This window comes from Schistocerca cancellata, chromosome 1 (assembly GCF_023864275.1).
Source record: "Schistocerca cancellata isolate TAMUIC-IGC-003103 chromosome 1, iqSchCanc2.1, whole genome shotgun sequence".
Taxonomy (NCBI): domain Eukaryota; kingdom Metazoa; phylum Arthropoda; class Insecta; order Orthoptera; family Acrididae; genus Schistocerca; species Schistocerca cancellata.
This window is the reverse complement of record NC_064626.1, coordinates 1181664124-1181681834: the sequence shown is the minus strand read 5'-3', so window position 1 is coordinate 1181681834 and position 17711 is coordinate 1181664124. Positions and strand designations below refer to the sequence as shown.

General features: G+C 39.6%; 1 protein-coding gene across 3 annotated transcripts in view; it reads left to right on the top strand.

Annotated features, from left to right (window-relative positions):
* The window catches only part of LOC126094332 (CDGSH iron-sulfur domain-containing protein 2 homolog), a 76021-nt gene that overhangs the window by 29112 nt on the left and 29198 nt on the right, over window positions 1–17711 (top strand). For 2 of the 3 annotated variants that reach the window (XM_049908790.1, XM_049908788.1), the window contains exon 4: window positions 3866–4702. The exons of the other annotated variant lie outside the window; for it this stretch is intronic. In XM_049908790.1, coding sequence (XP_049764747.1) covers window positions 3866–3952 — 87 coding nt within the window. In that variant the 3' untranslated portion in view covers window positions 3953–4702. Of the gene's footprint in view, window positions 1–3865; window positions 4703–17711 lie in introns of those variants that run through there. 3 annotated transcript variants of the gene reach the window in all.

Here is a 17711-nt window from a genome sequence, read left to right as displayed (position 1 = left end):
CCCGAGGTCGGCTTCTACCAGTTTTTCCATTTGTCTGTAAAGAATTCGCGTTCGTATTTTGCAGCTGTGGCTTATTAAACTAATGGTTCGGTAATTTTCACATCTGTGAACACCTGCTTTCTTTGGGATTGGAATTATTTTCTTCTTCTTGAAGTCTGAGGGTATTTCGCCTGTCTCATCGATCTTGCTAATCAGATGGTAGAGTTTTGTCAGGACTGGCTCTCCCAAGGCCGTCAGTAGTTCTACTGGAATGTTGTCTACTCCCGGGGCCTTGTTTTGACTCGGGTGTTTTAGTGCTCTGTCAAACTCTTCACGCAGTATCGTATCTCCCATTTCATCTTCATCTACATCCTCTTCCATTTCCATAATATTGTCCTCAAGCACATCGCCCTTGTATAGACCCTCTATATACTCCTTCCACCTTTATGTTTTCACTTCTTCGCTTAGAACTGGTTTTCCATCTGAGCTCTTGATATTCATGCAAGTGGTTCTCATTTCTCCAAAGGTCTCTCTAATTTTCCTGTAGGCAGTATCTATCGTACCCCTAGTGAGATAAGCCTCTACATCCTTACATTTGTCCTCTAGCCATGCCTGTTTAGCCATATTGCACTTCCTGTCGATATCATTTTTGAGACGTTTGTATTCCTTTTTGCCTGCTTCATTTACTGCATTTTTATATTTTCTCCTTTCATCAATTAAATTCAATATTTCTTCTGTTACCCAAGGATTTCTACTAGCCCTTGTCTTTTTACCTACTCGATCCTCTGCTGCCTTCACTACTTCATCCCTCAGAGCTACCCATTCGTCTTCTACTATATTTCTTTCCCCCATTCCTGTCAGTTGTTCCCTTATGCTCTCCCTGAAACTCTGTACAACCTCTGGTTTAGTCAGTTTATCCAGGTCCCATCTCCTTAAATTCCCACCTTTTTGCAATTTCTTCAGTTTTAATCTACAGTTCATAACCAATAGATTGTGGTCAGAGTCCACATCTGCCCCTGGAAATGTCCTACAATTTAAAACCTGGTTCCTAAATCTCTGTCTTACCATTATATAATCTATCTGATACCTTTTAGTATCTCCAGGATTCTTCCATGTATACAACCTTCTTTTATGATTCTTGAACCAAGTGTTAGCTATGATTAAATTATGCTCTGTGCAAAATTCTACCAGACGGCTTCCTCTTTCATTTCTTAGCCCCAATCCATATTCACCTACTATTTTTCCTTCTCTCCCTTTTCCTACTGTCGAATTCCAGTCACCCATGACTATAAAATTTTCATCTCCCTTCACTACCTGAATAATTTCTTTTATCTCATCATACATTTCTTCAATTTCTTCATCTGCAGAGCTAGTTGGCATATAGACTTGTACTACTGTAGTAGGCATGGGCTTCGTGTCTATCTTGGCCACAATAATAGGTTCACTATGCTGTTTGTGGTAGCTTACCCGTACTCCTATCTTTTTATTCATTATTAAACCTACTCCCGCATTACCCCTATTTGATTTTGTATTTATAACCCTGTATTCACCTGACCAAAGTCTTGTTCCTCCTGCCATCGAACTTCATTAATTCCCACTATATCTAACTTTAACCTATCCATTTCCCTTTTTAAATTTTGTAACCTACCTGGCCGATTAAGGGATCTGACATTCCACGCTTCGATCCGTAGAATGCCAGTTTTTTCTTCTGATAACGTCCTTCTGAGTAGTCCCCACCCGGAGATCCGAATGGGGGACTATTTTACCTCCGGAATATTTTACCCAAGAGGACACCATCATCATTTAACCATACAGTAAAGCTGCATGCCCTCGGGGAAAAGTTACGGCTGTAGTTTTCCCTTGCTTTCAGCCGTTCGCAGTACCAGCACAGCAAGGCCATTTTGGCTAGTGTTAAGAGGCCAGATCAATCAATCATCCAGACGGTTGCCCCTGCAACTACTGAAAAGGCTGCTGCCCCTCTTCAGGAACCACACGTTTGTCTGACCTCTCAACAGATACCTCTCCGTTGTGGTTGCACCTTCGGTACGGCTATCTGTAGCGTTGAGGCACGCAAGCCTCCCCACCAACAGCAAGGTCTATGGTTCATGGGGGGGGGGGGGGGGGGGACAGTATTACAGCAGAAATGATAAAATATGATGGAGAAAAACTAGTAAGGATTTTGCATGAGATTATAGTGGAAATGTGGTGGAAAGAAAATATGCTGTAACATTGGAGTACAGCATTACTCTGCCCTATACATAAGAAACATGACAAAGCTGACTGTGGGAATTGTAGAGGAATTGCGCTGTTCTGTATAGTATATAAAGTATTAGGAAAAATCATGGCTGGGTGGTTAAGAACATACGTAGAAGAGCATCTAGGAGGCTACCAGTGTGGTTTCAGAACTAATTGATCCACTGCAGATCATATTTTCACTATCAGACAGATCCTTGAAAAATGTTAAAACATCAATGTCCACCAGCTGTTCATAGATTTCAAACAAGCTTACAGTAGTATCCAAAGGGATCAACTTTGGAAGGCAATGCAAGAGGCAGTAGTCCCTAACCAAATGATGTGATTGGTTCAAATGACTTTGAGAAGAACAGTATGCAAAGTAAAGATTGAGGGCAATTTATCGAAGCCATTTGAAGTTAATAAAGGACTGAGGCAGGGTGATGTGCTCACCACTATTCTGTTTCTCAGCTTGGAGAGGGTAGTGCGAAAGAAACAAAGTAACGACCCTGGGAACACTGTTTAATAGTGACTCAGGAGCTTGCATTTATGGATGATATTGATTTGTTATCTAGGAGGAAACAGAACCTGGAAAAAAGCTTGAAAAAGTAGAAAGCTATGGTGGGGAGATGAGACTGATCATTAATCAAAGACCAAGTGTATGGTAACATCTAGGAAAAGATACATTGAAGGAGAAAGAAGCATGACTTAGAACAGAAGAGAATATGACTGCCTTGAGAGCGTAAAATATCTTGGGGTTGGTAACTGAGAATATGACAGAAGACATACAGGCAAGGATTGCAGCTGGCAACAGGAGCTACTTTGCACTGGTTGAAGTGTTCAAAGCAAGGAGCCTTAGTAGGAATGTGAAGCTGATTGTGTATTGTACAGTAGTTAGACCTGTGGTGATGTATGATTTGGAGACCTGCACTATGACACAAAATGAGTTGTTCCTGAGATGGGACAGGAAGATACTTAGGAAAATCTACAGAGCCAGTGAATGATAGGGGGTTTTTGGAGATCAGAAATAAGATTAGTTGTACTACTACATTGTTTGGGACATGTAGAGAGAATGGTGAACAGCACAGTCAAGAAAGTTTTCAAAGGAAAACCTGATGTATGTTGTATAAGGGGGCAGACCAAGGACTAGATAGCTAGAAAACATGGAGGAATTCAGAAGGATGGGAGCTAGAAGACGGAGAGCCAAGGCAGCCAGCAGAGAAGAGTGGGCAGAGATTGTCAGGGAGGCCAAGGTCTTACAAGGGCTGTAGTGCCAAGGAGTGAAACAGTCAAGAAAGAGTGGAAAAGGCAGAGGAATGTTAATGTTGAAAGTGGTTCCATGTGCCTTGGGAATTAAACAAAATATATCAAAAATAGTTATTTTGAAGTGTTTTGTCTATAATGTTTCCTGTAGTTTGAAAAAAGATTGTTGTGCAGGCTGGAGATTTTGTGTTGAACTTGGTTTTTGATACCGATAAGAGTGTGGACAGATATTGTAACAGTTACTTTTTTATGATCCAGGCCTCTGTATTTTTGCATGCATTTTACCACTTTTTGTAGTGAAATTCATAGTTGAGCATTTATTCTGCCTATTGGTTTCATTCAACATCTAATTCTTCTAAATAGTTTGACACAACGAACTTTGTTTTTTCAGTTTCCATACTGTGATGGCACACATAACAAGGTCAACCAGGAAACTGGAGACAATGTGGGTCCAGTCGTCCTTAAACATAAGGAGTAAAACTAAGACTGATGGTGTAGATTGTTATCTAGGTTGGCAGGCAGCTTTCTTTTATTTGTTCCTTCCTGCAATTTAGAATGGTATAAAAATAAGGATTCCTTAACAGTGAAAGTGTCTTAAATTTCATTGGTTTAATCAATTATAACAATACCACTGGATTTTAATTGAAAATTGTTGAAGTGCCAGTCTGAATTTATGCCTGAATATGTAACAATAGATGGGAACCTCAAGCAAAACATGAAATGTTACTGAAATGCCTCTGCATGTGTTGTTGTTGTAGTGTTTGATTGTTCAGTAAACAGATTATTTCTTCACATTGTTGTTGATATTTAAAATGGTATCTAGAAACATTGTGGTTAAGAATTGTGTGATAGAATGTGCAAGGAAAACTGAGTTAACTACAGAGCACTTTGGTGCAGAAGGATTTGTGTTATAGGAGCTGATTGGCCAGCACTTTGCCATGCACAAATTGCATACTGTGAATAATATTAAATAAAACAAATGGGAATTCAGATAAGCTGTGAATCATTAATACTTTAGTTCTATTGCTCTTATGTAAAGAACTACATGAGGCAGCACTTTTAGTTCAGGAGTTTATCATCAGTTTCATATTAACGTGTTCATGTTGCCTCAGACATTCACATTGTGAACTAGAATAAAATTGCCACTGTTTCTAGCTAATTATGTAAATAGATCTCATGTGTATATTTTTAGACAAAATATTTATTAAAATTAAGATGCTTTCTCACACACATTTGTATTTGTTTGGAAATCCTCAAGTGTTGAAACACGATTGTAATAAAATTAGTAGTGTGTGTTGAATTTGTGATATCTAAGGAAACAGCTTTGTATATATAAGAAAATATTGAGAATTGTGTGATACTTCCTGTCTCATTGACCTAGATATTTGAAATTCGTCATCGGGGTAGTGTTGAGCAATGGAAGTTCCACCCCCAACAATTCCCTCCTGCTGTGATAGCATCACCATTTCTTCCCCTTCTGTCTAAAATTAGAAATTTATAGTTACATTCAACACTCCACAAGACTAAAGTTTTCATTATTTAAAATTTTTATTTTAAAATTTCTCTGTGAACAGGCATCTTCACTCTATAGCAATGAGAGCTAATAATGCCATTCACTGTAGTCTTTATCCACAGAATATAGTCAACAAAACAAAATAGTATTTTCAGATGAGAACACAATGATAAGTTGCATACAACTCTTTAAGGTAAAACAAGAAGAATAGCTGATGATTGACACTGAAATGATGTATAACACAGTACTTTAAAATTTCTTTCCTCGGTAAGTGTGTGTGCTAGTGAAATTCAACATGCTTAACAGCATTTTCCACTCCTTTGCTTCTGTAAATAACTGCTTGCTTAAAGTACTAACAGTAATGTGTGTTGTCTTTGTTGAAAACTTTACATAGTGGATATTATTTAGCACCATACCTCTCTCCAGCCTGTTCCTTATGTCAATACGTGTGCATATAGACTGGCATTCAATTCATTGTGCTATTGTGACTGGGGGACCTTGAACATGTTTCAGCTTTTCCTCACATTAGTGATGGGGGCAATTGGCTAGTTTTCACAACAGATTGTTGCTTTGTTCAGTTTGTTTTTTCATTTAAATGAAACTAATCTGTTACTATGGCAGCCCTATATTAATGTTTCTACTCACTCTCTGGATTTCAGTGGTTTCAGTTACTGTGAGAACAGACAGACAGGTGTCTCTAAATAATTTAGAAGTAAAGGAGACCTCACCAGTCAGCAGGAATGTTGAGCTGTCAGTAGGTACATGAAAAAAGAGGGAAAACTTTACTTTGCTTACTATATTTGGCACAAGTCTGTTGGATAAGTCAGTTAAACTGAATATTTGTCACTAAGTCTCTGGGTTTGAGTGATTTCACGTACATACTTTCAGCCTTCACAGTTTCACATGAACTGTGAATTATGATCGGGAGATGAGTAAAAAGTATTTCTTAATTGAAACGTGAATTTTGCGTACTTCTGGCATTAAATGTGGGTTGGTTATTAGTAAAGGTTTAACTGCAGGTGCTATGTTTTAATTTTTTTTAAGTAAATGAAAATTACTTCATTTAAATCTATTAAATCTCTTTCCACTGGTTTGCATGCAATGGACAGTTTCAGTAAATGCCGAGATGAAGTGAGCAGATAGCATTTAAGATAAGTTTTTAAAAGGTTTAGTGATTTAATCACTTGCTTTTCAAGCATGTGCTGTAACTTGTCAAGCGGCCATGATTTCTTGCATACCCCACCACTGAGCATTTCGGCACTTAGATCCAGATACAAAGTTTGCTATGTAAATGCCTATTCATAAACATATCTGAAAAAATGAACTAAACGGTACTTACTGGCATTCAGTAAAAAGCGAATATTGGAACAATATCGGTGGCAATAAGTGTTACGGGTACAATCAACAATGATTATTAAACAGTGCCAAAACAATGAAATACTGCTGCTTGAAATTGGTTGCACTGGGGATTGGGCAACTCAGATTGTCACTTTTTATCATTTGAGAGCTCTGACTACGTTCACTCAAATGAGTGGATAGTAATCTGGCACGTAAAACTGCTTAACTGAATAAGTTGTTTTCATTCAGTTGTTTTCAAAACTACTTGATGTGTACCTGCACAACAAATTTTCCAGAGTGAGTATTTGCATTTATTTTCAAGAATTCCTGGATTAAACTATTGTAATACATTTTTGACAAATACCATTTCCTATACATTGTTTAATTCGGGTGTGGTAAAACTGATTGAATCACATACGGTACAGCATTCAATTCGTGAAAATTATCATTTGTTCCAAATTGATTGCTGTGCTCAGTGCTATTTCTGTGGTTGCTGAATGCAATACAGCAGTGATTCCATGCGATATGGATTAAAGTCTCTGCACCAACACCTAGGTTCACACTGGGCAAATTTGGTTGCCCAGGCCTGATTTCACTATCAAGCTGCTCAAACCGCTGTAGCATGATTGTGGCATTTTGCCTGCTGTTTGCTGGTATACTGCATTACCATTGCAAAGATATCAAACATGGAGGGAGGGTAATGTAGTCTACTGCTGTCATGGTGCCTTGAATTACCCTTTGAAGTCCATGTGAATGTTTACCATAGCATAATACTGTCCTGACAGTCAGTGTTGGTGTTGCAGTGCATGTTTTGAGTAGTCACTCGCCTAGATTATGGTGAAGCCAAATGTGACAGTGTGTATGATATAAAAAGAAAAGATTCATTCAGCAGGTTTGGATTGCTACACAGTCACTTTTTTATAATCTTGTGTTCACTGCAATCATAATTACCTTTTTGTTGACATGGGAGTACATAGGGCTGTCTACTGCGGTGCCCCATGTTTGACAAAGGGTGCAAAATGGTGTTTCAGGAAACACTTTTGCCTGCGCTAGCATTGTATTGCATCAGATCTTCCACAGTTTGTTGGCTAACCTGGTTTACAGACCAGACAACTGTAACTTCCACATTCTGTGATTAGGTATGGACATCTACCTATGGTGTCACTGTCAAAAACAACTTTCCATAGATGCTTGCAACAGTAAGGTGTGAACAGTTGACTAGTTTCACTGCTTGCAAGATTCCCCAAGACCCAGACCATAACAAACTGCCCTTCCTCAAAACTGCATATGACTGTGAATTTTCTTGTTTGTGGCCTGTATTGTCAATGTAATGATTCCCCACTTCTCTGCCCTATTTACATAGATTTCTTGCCATATTGGTTCCCATAGTGTTACCAGGTAGTATTTGGTCTCTATGGGCAATGATCATAAAGTTTTGGCTCATCAGTTGTCGGTTTCAAAACTACTCTCTGTATTAGTGATTAGGGTACTGTGCATTTAACCCTTGTTCAAAAATACTTCAAGTACATAACTTTTAATAAAAATTAATACAGGTATTGCTATAAGTTGCTAAGTTTTAAGAGAGAAGTTATAGGATATGGAAAAAAGAACCATCATTGAATTAGAATTAAAAGAAACATAGTAAGCATATATTTAAATTGTTAGTCGGGTGTCCTCCTCTGTCCATCACCTTCTTCCCCTTCACTCGTCTGCCTCAACCCCCTATTGTCTATCTCCTCCTCCCTCTGTCTGTCCATCTGCCCCCTCCATCTCCTCCTTGCCTCACATCTCTTGAATTGTCATATAATGATATAATTTCGTAAGTACATTCAGTAGCATATGTGGACACTGTCTGTTAAGTGTGCTGCAAACAGTTAGTAACAAAGAAGTGATAAGTGTGAACATCATGACATCCTGCCTGATGCCGCAGTTTTACTTCATGAACATTGCAAACATAAGTGGTGGTTTTTTCCTTTCATCATGTGGGGGAGGGGTGCCAATGAGAGTTTTGTAAAGGTTTCAAAATAATGTGTAAAGTTTGTTGCAGGTCACTAAGTGCTCTTTCTAAAGTAGTGGATGCAGAAAAGCTGGGCATTTGCATTGTAGGCTACACTTATTTTTTACCCCCACCTCTTTGTTTGATATCGTTCTTAACCCCACAGCTACTCTTCGTAAACAGTAAGTGATACATATGTACCAAGTTTAGCTGAAATTGGTTCAGTTGTTTCGGAGAAGAGATGGAATATATGAATATACATACATTTTTATAATGTGTATTAATAGATTTTGATGCATTAAAGCCTATAAGGCACGATAAATTCTGCTCAAGTTACTTGCAAAAACCCCCATGAAAATCTGTAGTAGTTATGGAGATCAATTTGACAGACAGACATAACGCAGATTTATTACATAAGTGATGATATTTGTGGAGGAGAGAAGCTTCTCTCTGAAAATCAGTATGGTTCTTGAAACACAGCATGCTTCATTTGTATCATCTTGCAAACAAGATGCAGATGAACAGGTAGATAGTGTCTCAGTAGATTTCTGTAAGCTGTTACACTGTACATCTTCCATTACTAACAAAGACTTACTGACAAGAGAAGTCTCTGGTCGATGAGGGATTCAGCGTTCCAGTTGCATTTAGAAGCAGTAAATTTTCGGACTTCGGAATAAAGTTCCTGAATTTACTGCCCTCCAGGAAGTGTGTGGCACACAAATTATTCTCGGGACTGAAACCTGGCTGAACCCTGAGATAGGAAGTTCTGAAATATTTAGTGAGGGTTGGAACATGTATTAGAAAGACAGATTAGACACTGTAGGGGGTGGTGTCTTCATTGCAGTTGACAAAAATGTCTGAGGTCGAAGTAGAGTGTGATTGTGAAGTTACCTGGACACGTTTAACAGGGCTAGGAGAAATAAAGCTAATTGTTGGGTATTATTACAGGCCACCAGGTTCCACCGTGACAGTTCTAGAATCATTCAAAGGGAGTCTACACTCCGTATCGCAGAAGTACACAGATCAAGCTATATTAGTCGGAGGCGACTTCAACCTCCCTAGTATAGACTGGGATGTCAATGGATTCATTACAGGTGGTACAGACAAGCCGTCGTGTGAATTACTTCTGAACACATTATCTGAAAACTGTCTTGAGCAGCTAAATCGACAGCCAACGCGTAATGGAAATATTTTAGATCTGGTAGCCACGAACAGACGAGACCTCATTAACGGTGTCAGTGTTGAGACTGAGATTAGTGATCGTGATGTTGTCATTACGACTATGGTTACAAAAGTTAAAAAGTCAGCCAAAAAGGCCAGGAGAGTATTCTCGCTAGAAAGAGCAGATAAGCAGTTGTTAGCATCCCACTTCAGGTAAGATGGATGTGGAAGAATTATGGGCAAATTTTAAACACATTGTAAATCATGCTTTGGAGAAGTATGTGCCGAAAAAGTGGGTTACGGGTGGAAAAGACCCACCGTGGTTTAGCAGCGCAATTCGGAGAATGCTCAAGAAGAAAGGTCAGTTGCGCTTGTGGTACAAGAAAGATCGGGAGAATGAGGACAGGCAAAAGTTAAAGATTCATGCTGCTATAAAAAGAGCGATGCGCAGAGCATACAACCACTACCACCGTCATACCTTAGCAAAAGATCTTGCTGAAAACCCAAGGAAATTCTGGTCTTACATAAAATCGGTAAATGGGTCGAAGGCTTCCATCCACTCAATCACTGATCAGTCTGGCCTGGCAACAGAAGACAGCAAAACGAAAGCTGAAATTTTAAATTTAGCATTTGAGAAATCTTTCACTCAGGAGGATTGTACAAACATACCGCCGTTTGTCTCGTACAGATTCCCGTCTGGAAGACATAGTGATAGACATCCCTGAGGTTGTGAAGCAGCTGAATGGGTTGAAAATAAATAAATAGCCAGGTCCTGATGGGATTCCAATTTGGTTTTACAGAGAGTACTCTACTGCATTGGCTCCTTACTTAGCTTGCATTTATCGCGAATCTCTTGCCCAACATAGTCCCGAGTGACTGGAAAAAGGCGCAGGTGACGCCTGTATATAAGAAGGGTAGAAGGACGGATCCTCAAAATTACAGACCAATATGCTTGACATCGATGTGTTGCAGGATTCTCGAACATATTTTCAGTTCAAATATAATGAATTTCCTTGAGACAGAGAAGTTGCTGTCCATGCATCAGCACGGCTTTAGAAAGAATCACTCCTGCGAAACGCAACTTGCCCTTTTTTCACATGATATCTTGTGAACCATGGATGAAGGGTATCAGATGGATGCCATATTCCTTGACTTAAGGAAAGCGTTTGACTTGGTGCCCCACTGCAGACTCCTAACTAAGGTACGAGCATATGGGATTGGTTCCCAAATATGTGAGTGGCTCGAAGACTTCTTAAGTAAGAACCCAGTACATTGTCCTCGATGGTGAGTGTTCATGGGAGGTGAGGGTATCATCTAGAGTGCCCCAGGGAAGTGTGGTAGGTCCGCTGTTGTTTTCTATCTACATCAATGATCTTTTGGATAGGGTGGATAGCAATATGCGGCTGTTTGCTAACGATGCTGTGATGTACATGAGAACGTGTCGTCGTTGAGTTACTGTAAGAGGATACAAGAAGACTTCGACAGGATTTGTGATTGGTGTTAAGAATGGCAGCTAACTCTAAATATAGATAAATATAAATTAATGCAGATGAATAGGAAAAATAATCCCATAATATTTAAATACTCCATTAGTAGTGTAGCGCTTGACACAGTCACGTCAATTAAATATTTGGGCGTAACATTGCAGAGCGATATGAAGTGGGGCAAGCATGTAATAGCAGTTGTGGGGAAGGCGGATAGTCGTCTTTGGTTCATTGGTAGAATTTTGGGAAGATGTGGTTCATCTGTAAAGGAGACTGCTTGTAAAACACTAATACGACCTATTCTTGAGTACTGCTCGAGCGTTTGGGATCCCTATCAAGTCGGATTGAGGGAGGACATAGAAGCAATTCAGAGGCGGGCTGCTAGATTTGTTACTGGTTGGTTTGATCATCACGTGAGTGTTGCGGAAATGCTTCAGGAACTTGGGTGGGAGTCTCTGGAGGAAAGGAGGCGTTCTTTTCATGAAACGCTACTGACGAAATTTAGAGAACCAGCATTTGAGGCTGACTGCAGTACAATTTTACTGCCGCCGACTTGTATATCGTGGAAAGACCACAAAGATAAGAGAGATTAGGGCTCGTAGAGAGGCATATAGGCAGTCATTTTTCCCTCGTTCTGTTTGGGAGTGGAACAGGGAGAGAAGATAAACTGCAAAATCAAATGCCAATTGAAATACGTTCTTGGGGTTGGCAACATGTGCCAGGTGCTTGCCAGGAATATTGAAGCATAGGTTGACACCCTGGAGTAGATAGCTTAATAATAAAATGCATTTACATTATTAATATTCTAGTTCCTAATTTAATGTTAAAGCCACTGCAGATAGCCCTTAGTCCGTTACCCTTCTTGCATATACACTCCTGGAAATGGAAAAAAGAACACATTGACACCGGTGTGTCAGACCCACCATACTTGCTCCGGACACTGTGAGAGGGCTGTACAAGCAATGATCACACGCACGGCACAGCGGACACACCAGGAACCGCGGTGTTGGCCGTCGAATGGCGCTAGCTGCGCAGCATTTGTGCACCGCCGCCGTCAGTGTCAGCCAGTTTGCCGTGGCATACGGAGCTCCATCGCAGTCTTTAACACTGGTAGCATGCCGCGACAGCGTGGATGTGAACCGTATGTGCAGGTGACGGACTTTGAGCGAGGGCGTATAGTGCGCATGCGGGAGGCCGGGTGGACGTACCGCCGAATTGCTCAACACGTGGGGCGTGAGGTCTCCACAGTACATCGATGTTGTCGCCAGTGGTCGGCGGAAGGTGCACGTGCCCGTCGACCTGGGACCGGACCGCAGCAACGCACGGATGCACGCCAAGACCGTAGGATCCTTCGCAGTGCTGTAGGGGACCGCACCGCCACTTCCCAGCAAATTAGGGACACTGTTGCTCCTGGTGTATCGGCGAGGACCAATCGCAACCGTCTCCATGAAGCTGGTCTACGGTCCCGCACACCGTTAGGCCGTCTTCCGCTCACGCCCCAACATTGTGCAGCCCGACTCCAGTGGTGTCGCGACAGGCGTGAATGGAGGGACGAATGGAGACGTGTCGTCTTCAGCGATGAGAGTCGCTTCTGCCTTGGTGCCAATGATGGTCTTATGCGTGTTTGGTGCCGTGCAGGTGAGCGCCACAATCAGGACTGCATACGACCGAGGCACACAGGGCCAATACCCGGCATCATGGTGTGGGGAGCGATCTCCTACACTGGCCGTACACCACTGGTGATCGTCGAGGGGACACTGAATAGTGCACGGTACATCCAAACTGTCATCGAACCCATCGTTCTACCATTCCTAGACCGGCAAGGGAACTTGCTGTTCCAACAGGACAATGCACGTCCGCATGTATCCCGTGCCACCCAACGTGCTCTAGAAGGTGTAAGTCAACTACCCTGGCCAGCAAGATCTCTGGATCTGTCCCCCATTGAGCATGTTTGGGACTGGATGAAGCGTCGTCTCACGCGGTCTGCACGTCCAGCACGAACGCTGGTCCAACTGAGGCGCCAGGTGGAAATGGCATGGCAAGCCGTTCCACAGGACTACATCCAGCATCTCTACGATCGTCTCCATGGGAGAATAGCAGCCTGCATTGCTGCGAAAGGTGGATATACACTGTACTAGTGCCGACATTGTGCATGCTCTGTTGCCTGTGTCTATGTGCCTGTGGTTCTGTCAGTGTGATCACTAGCATTACAATCTTTTAACACTATCAATCACATTATTGTTTATAAAGCCCTTTTCTTCATTCACTATCCTATCGATGTAGCTTCAGTTAAATAGTAAAGTTAATATTTATGTTTCTGAATAAATAGATCCACTAAAAGCATTGCAAAAGTGTCATTGCCCTGTGGTATACTGTCTTCTGTTCGATAACGCCTTCTTAACTTGGATGCCATAATATTTAAAATGTATCAAATGTTAAGAGCCATTCATTTTTTCACTCTATGTAAGACAGCACTGACATGTGTACTAAACATGTCAACTACTTGCTGAGGTTACTGACGCTGTGTGGCGAAGCAAGCTGGGATATTTTTTGCTTCCGCTCTTGTTTCGCCATCTGCCTCCTTAAAATTCATTTTTTACATCTGACCGACTACCATTAACATACGCGAGTATAATCTGCATTTTCATAAAAGAGAAAGGTTAGCTCTTAATCTTTTAGAATATAAAAAAAATTGTGCTTGACGTATAAACAAATATAAATACTGTAATAATTGTAAACTTTTGCAAGATGAAACACTAGCAGTTGTAATGTATCTATTTGGCTCTACTCGAAAACATGTTAGCCACGCCAGCCCTTAATTTCAAGGTAATTAACAGTTTTGTTAAAAGTATTGTTTGCGTAATGGTATTCGTTAATTTCACAATTTAAACAACTGATTCGGCTTAACTCTTATAGTAGAAGAAACTATTAAAAAATTAGTTTTTCGATGTATTCAGTTAATTTAATGAGTTAAGTTTTAATTGTAATTTCTGTAAACTTAATGTCGAACAATTTGTAGTTCCAGTCCCTATTATTGTGACGATATAAGAGCCTGGTTTTTGGTCATGAGACAGTCAGTCCACGTCAGTTTCAGATGAGAAACCTGTGTTAGTTAAAACAACAATAATGCATCAATGTAACTGTGAAATAAGTGTTAAAACAATGACAGTGTCTATTCTATACGTACCCGATTATTCCGAAAGAACTGTGAATTATGTGGTTATGTTCTTTTTACTGCTCATAGATATTCAACAGTAAACTATTGTAGCAGTATGTGGATGTTCGCCTGAAAACTATTAATGAGCCTTACTGAAAGCTAAACAATAGTGCACTAGCCATATTAATGTGTATATGGGAGGTTGTGAAAAGTGAAATTAAACAGTGAAACGCAAATGTGCATCTGCTGGCTGAATCATTTACTGTAGACAGTACTGCAGTTCCACCCCTATTTTTTCAGCCGGTTCGTTGACACAGAGTACAACAAACAGACACAAAGGTGAACAGTCACAACTGGTGTGAAACCCCCCCCCTCCCCTCCCCTTCTTCAGTCTGCAAGTGCTGTTGTGTACAAACCAAGAGCAAAGCAATCACATGCTGTTGCAGGTGTGGTGAGGAGTGAGAGATGTCTTTTTACAAATATTGTAATACAAATTCCTGCACAAACTGACACATCCCTTGTAAATATCCATACAAATATGTGATTGGCTGGAGGAATATTCGGCTAATAGAACCCAATATGATATTCAGGATGGTGAACGTTCCACAGATACAAAAGTAATATGGAATGTGCGTCCGTTTTCAGTACACACAAACAATTCAACAGATAGCACCAGCAGTGCTATAGGATTGTTGGCTGACACTGCAGTTTTGTATAGGGAAGTATCATTTTTACACAATTGTGGCGAAGTTCAGAAAACATATCTACTGGATGTAATGAATGGGTGCTATTCCGAAATGTGGTAAAAGTTAAATTATGTTAATAACAAGACCATTAGCTTCTGGTTACAAGATTTTGCTGAAAATCTTGTATGTCATGTCTAAGTACTGGTGTGGTGACTCTTTTGAACTTAATATTTCTTGGTAGTGGTTTGTCATCATTAATATTACTTTTTTTTATGTCAGGGTGTGGTAATTCTTAATTTTCTCTGCAAGATGATGCCGCAATTTACTGACTTCAAAATTGGTTATAAAATAGGGTTCGTATTGGAATTGTATATTTCATAGTATCTTTATCTCTCTAACTGTAATGGATTAATCAATGAATAAAGGTGATAATCTTAAAGCAAAGCCTGTCCAAATCAAATATACACTTTTGTAGGCAAGTTAAATTCACATCAAAATTTCTTCTGCAAGCTATGAAATTTATGTTCATTAATGCTGGCATTCAAAGATGAATATGTAAACTTTATTTCAGTTCGATGAAAAAATGATCGCTGCACTGTGCTGCCTAATGTAGTGATCGAAAAAGTTCACAGTTTAAGCTTAGAATTAATTTCTGTCCACTGTAACTCCCTATGTCACTTCCCTTAATTCACTTAAAAAATTCAGTACTTTTTAATAATAAAACTTTTCCCTCGCAGATTTAATTACTTTCAGTTAAAGTTGAAGGTACTTCTGAAATTAGTTTTGAACACTTTCACTGTATATATTTTCACAGTTCGGTGCGCACGTTAACTAACACAGTAGACAATATGAGACAAGATGAGCTGAGATAAAATGACAAAATGAGAGCTAGACACTATCTTCCTGACTATTTATTAATAGGTTTATACAAACCAAAAGTTGAAATAACTGTAATTTCTTATGCGGAGAAGTTCTTGATACACAGCTGTCTCTTTTGAAATGTTTATTCATAAATAATTCACAATTATACAAAAATATTCATGAAATTGTTTAAAATCATGGCTTATGACCACATAAGAGTGGCTTCACTGTGCGTTTCAAAATGAATATCAGGATATCAAGGCTCTGCAGCATTTATTACATTCAACTTAGTTAGAAATAATAGCTCAAATGACACACAGTGACTGAAAAATGTTTCTAATGAGTGAGTTTTTAATGCATAGATCAAGAAATCTGTTCTGAAGGCTAGTCAAGAGTTAGCAATTCCAGTGATGTCTGTGCTGAGACTTTTAAGGGGATGCTTAAAATTGTTTTACTAGTAAAGTAAATAGTGATGTGATTGCGATGATTAGGTAAAATCAGTATTACGGATAGATTCGTTGGAATTGTTAGAGTGCGGTGTGGCTATAAAAGAAATTAAACTGGAATCTCTGGAAGAACGATGTAGTTGTTCTGAAGCCATGTAGGGTGAAAACTGAATTCAAAGAGAATTGTGGAGCCATAATGCTGCCACCAGTGAATTATCTCGCGAAGTAATCGTGAGAAAAAGATAAGCTCAGTGCAGTGTACTTTTTCACTAGAGATATTTATTCCTAAAGTGAAATTTTGTTGTTTCTGCTGCATTTTTATAAACATTTTAAATGAAAAATTGATAGCCATGCTAGACATATTATTTTAAAGTCTTTCTTAATGCCATGAATATGTTATTGTACTGCAGATAGTTACAAAAAAGCTACAGACAAAGTGGTGGCAAGAGGAAACATATATATATAGTATGGCAATGCAGAAGTTTTCAGAGCTAGTTGCTCCTTCCTCCAGCTGAACGATTGAAGGAAATGGAAGCGAGATGAAGGAAAAAGACCTCCAAAATTGATGAAATGGGGAAAGTAACAGAAAAGTCATCTAGGGGAGAAGGAAAGGTGGACTAAAACATTCTCAGCGTTTTTCAATAACTGCTCATTTTCTTTGCTCCATTTTATTTTTCTGTATGTCATGTTCTGACTTATTAATAATTCCCTGGACCTCTCATCTTTCTCCCCATGTACAAGACACTTAGCCTTCTACTCTTATTCACTTTTGTGTGATATTTTCAGTTCAGCATCTTGCTTATCATCCCCATCATCCACCTTTTACTGGGATTTCCAGTTCTAGTGCAGTGCAAGCACCAGCAAGCCAGCCTTCTCATCCCATCCAGTAAGTCTTCTGTGACCCAGGATTCTTGGGCGACTTTTCCATAAAATTCCCCGTTTCCTAAACCTTGCAATTCCATTTTGTTTATCCGTCCTCCATTCCCTTCAATCCTTCTGCCAGAGCGAGAACTCGAACATTTCCAAATCTTTTGTGGTTTCTCTTGCTGCTACTTCAGTAGATTTATCTGTCCATTAATTAGTTTCAGTGATTACTTTCATCACTGTATTTTCTTTTCATTTAGTTTCTTTTCCTTTTTTTCTCCTTTTTTTTTCTTTCTTTTTCTTTCTTTCTTTTTTTTCTTTTACTTTCTTTTTCTTTGAAATATAGAATTGAACTACTCTAATTCTTGTGACACTATCCAACAATAGGTATATCCACACTATCAAAAGCCTGTCCTTATCTGTGAATGTTGCATATGTTGTCCTTTTCATCTCAGGTCATCTTCCAAAAATATAATAGTGCTATAGCCTGTCTGCAAATTTGAGTGAGCAGGTAATCCACACACTGTCTATCCAGCTATGTTGCAAGAAGCACCTACAAGCAAACCTTTCCGCAGTGTTCCTTCTGAATTTGTAATGATGAAGTGTGAAGTTCAGAAATTAGTGACAAATATAACTATTGCAGGGAATGCAATCAGACCAAATTTAAGTATTGTGTTTGTTTGCAATACTTTGTCTAATGCATTAGAAAATGTTTCACTTGGTGTTCACTG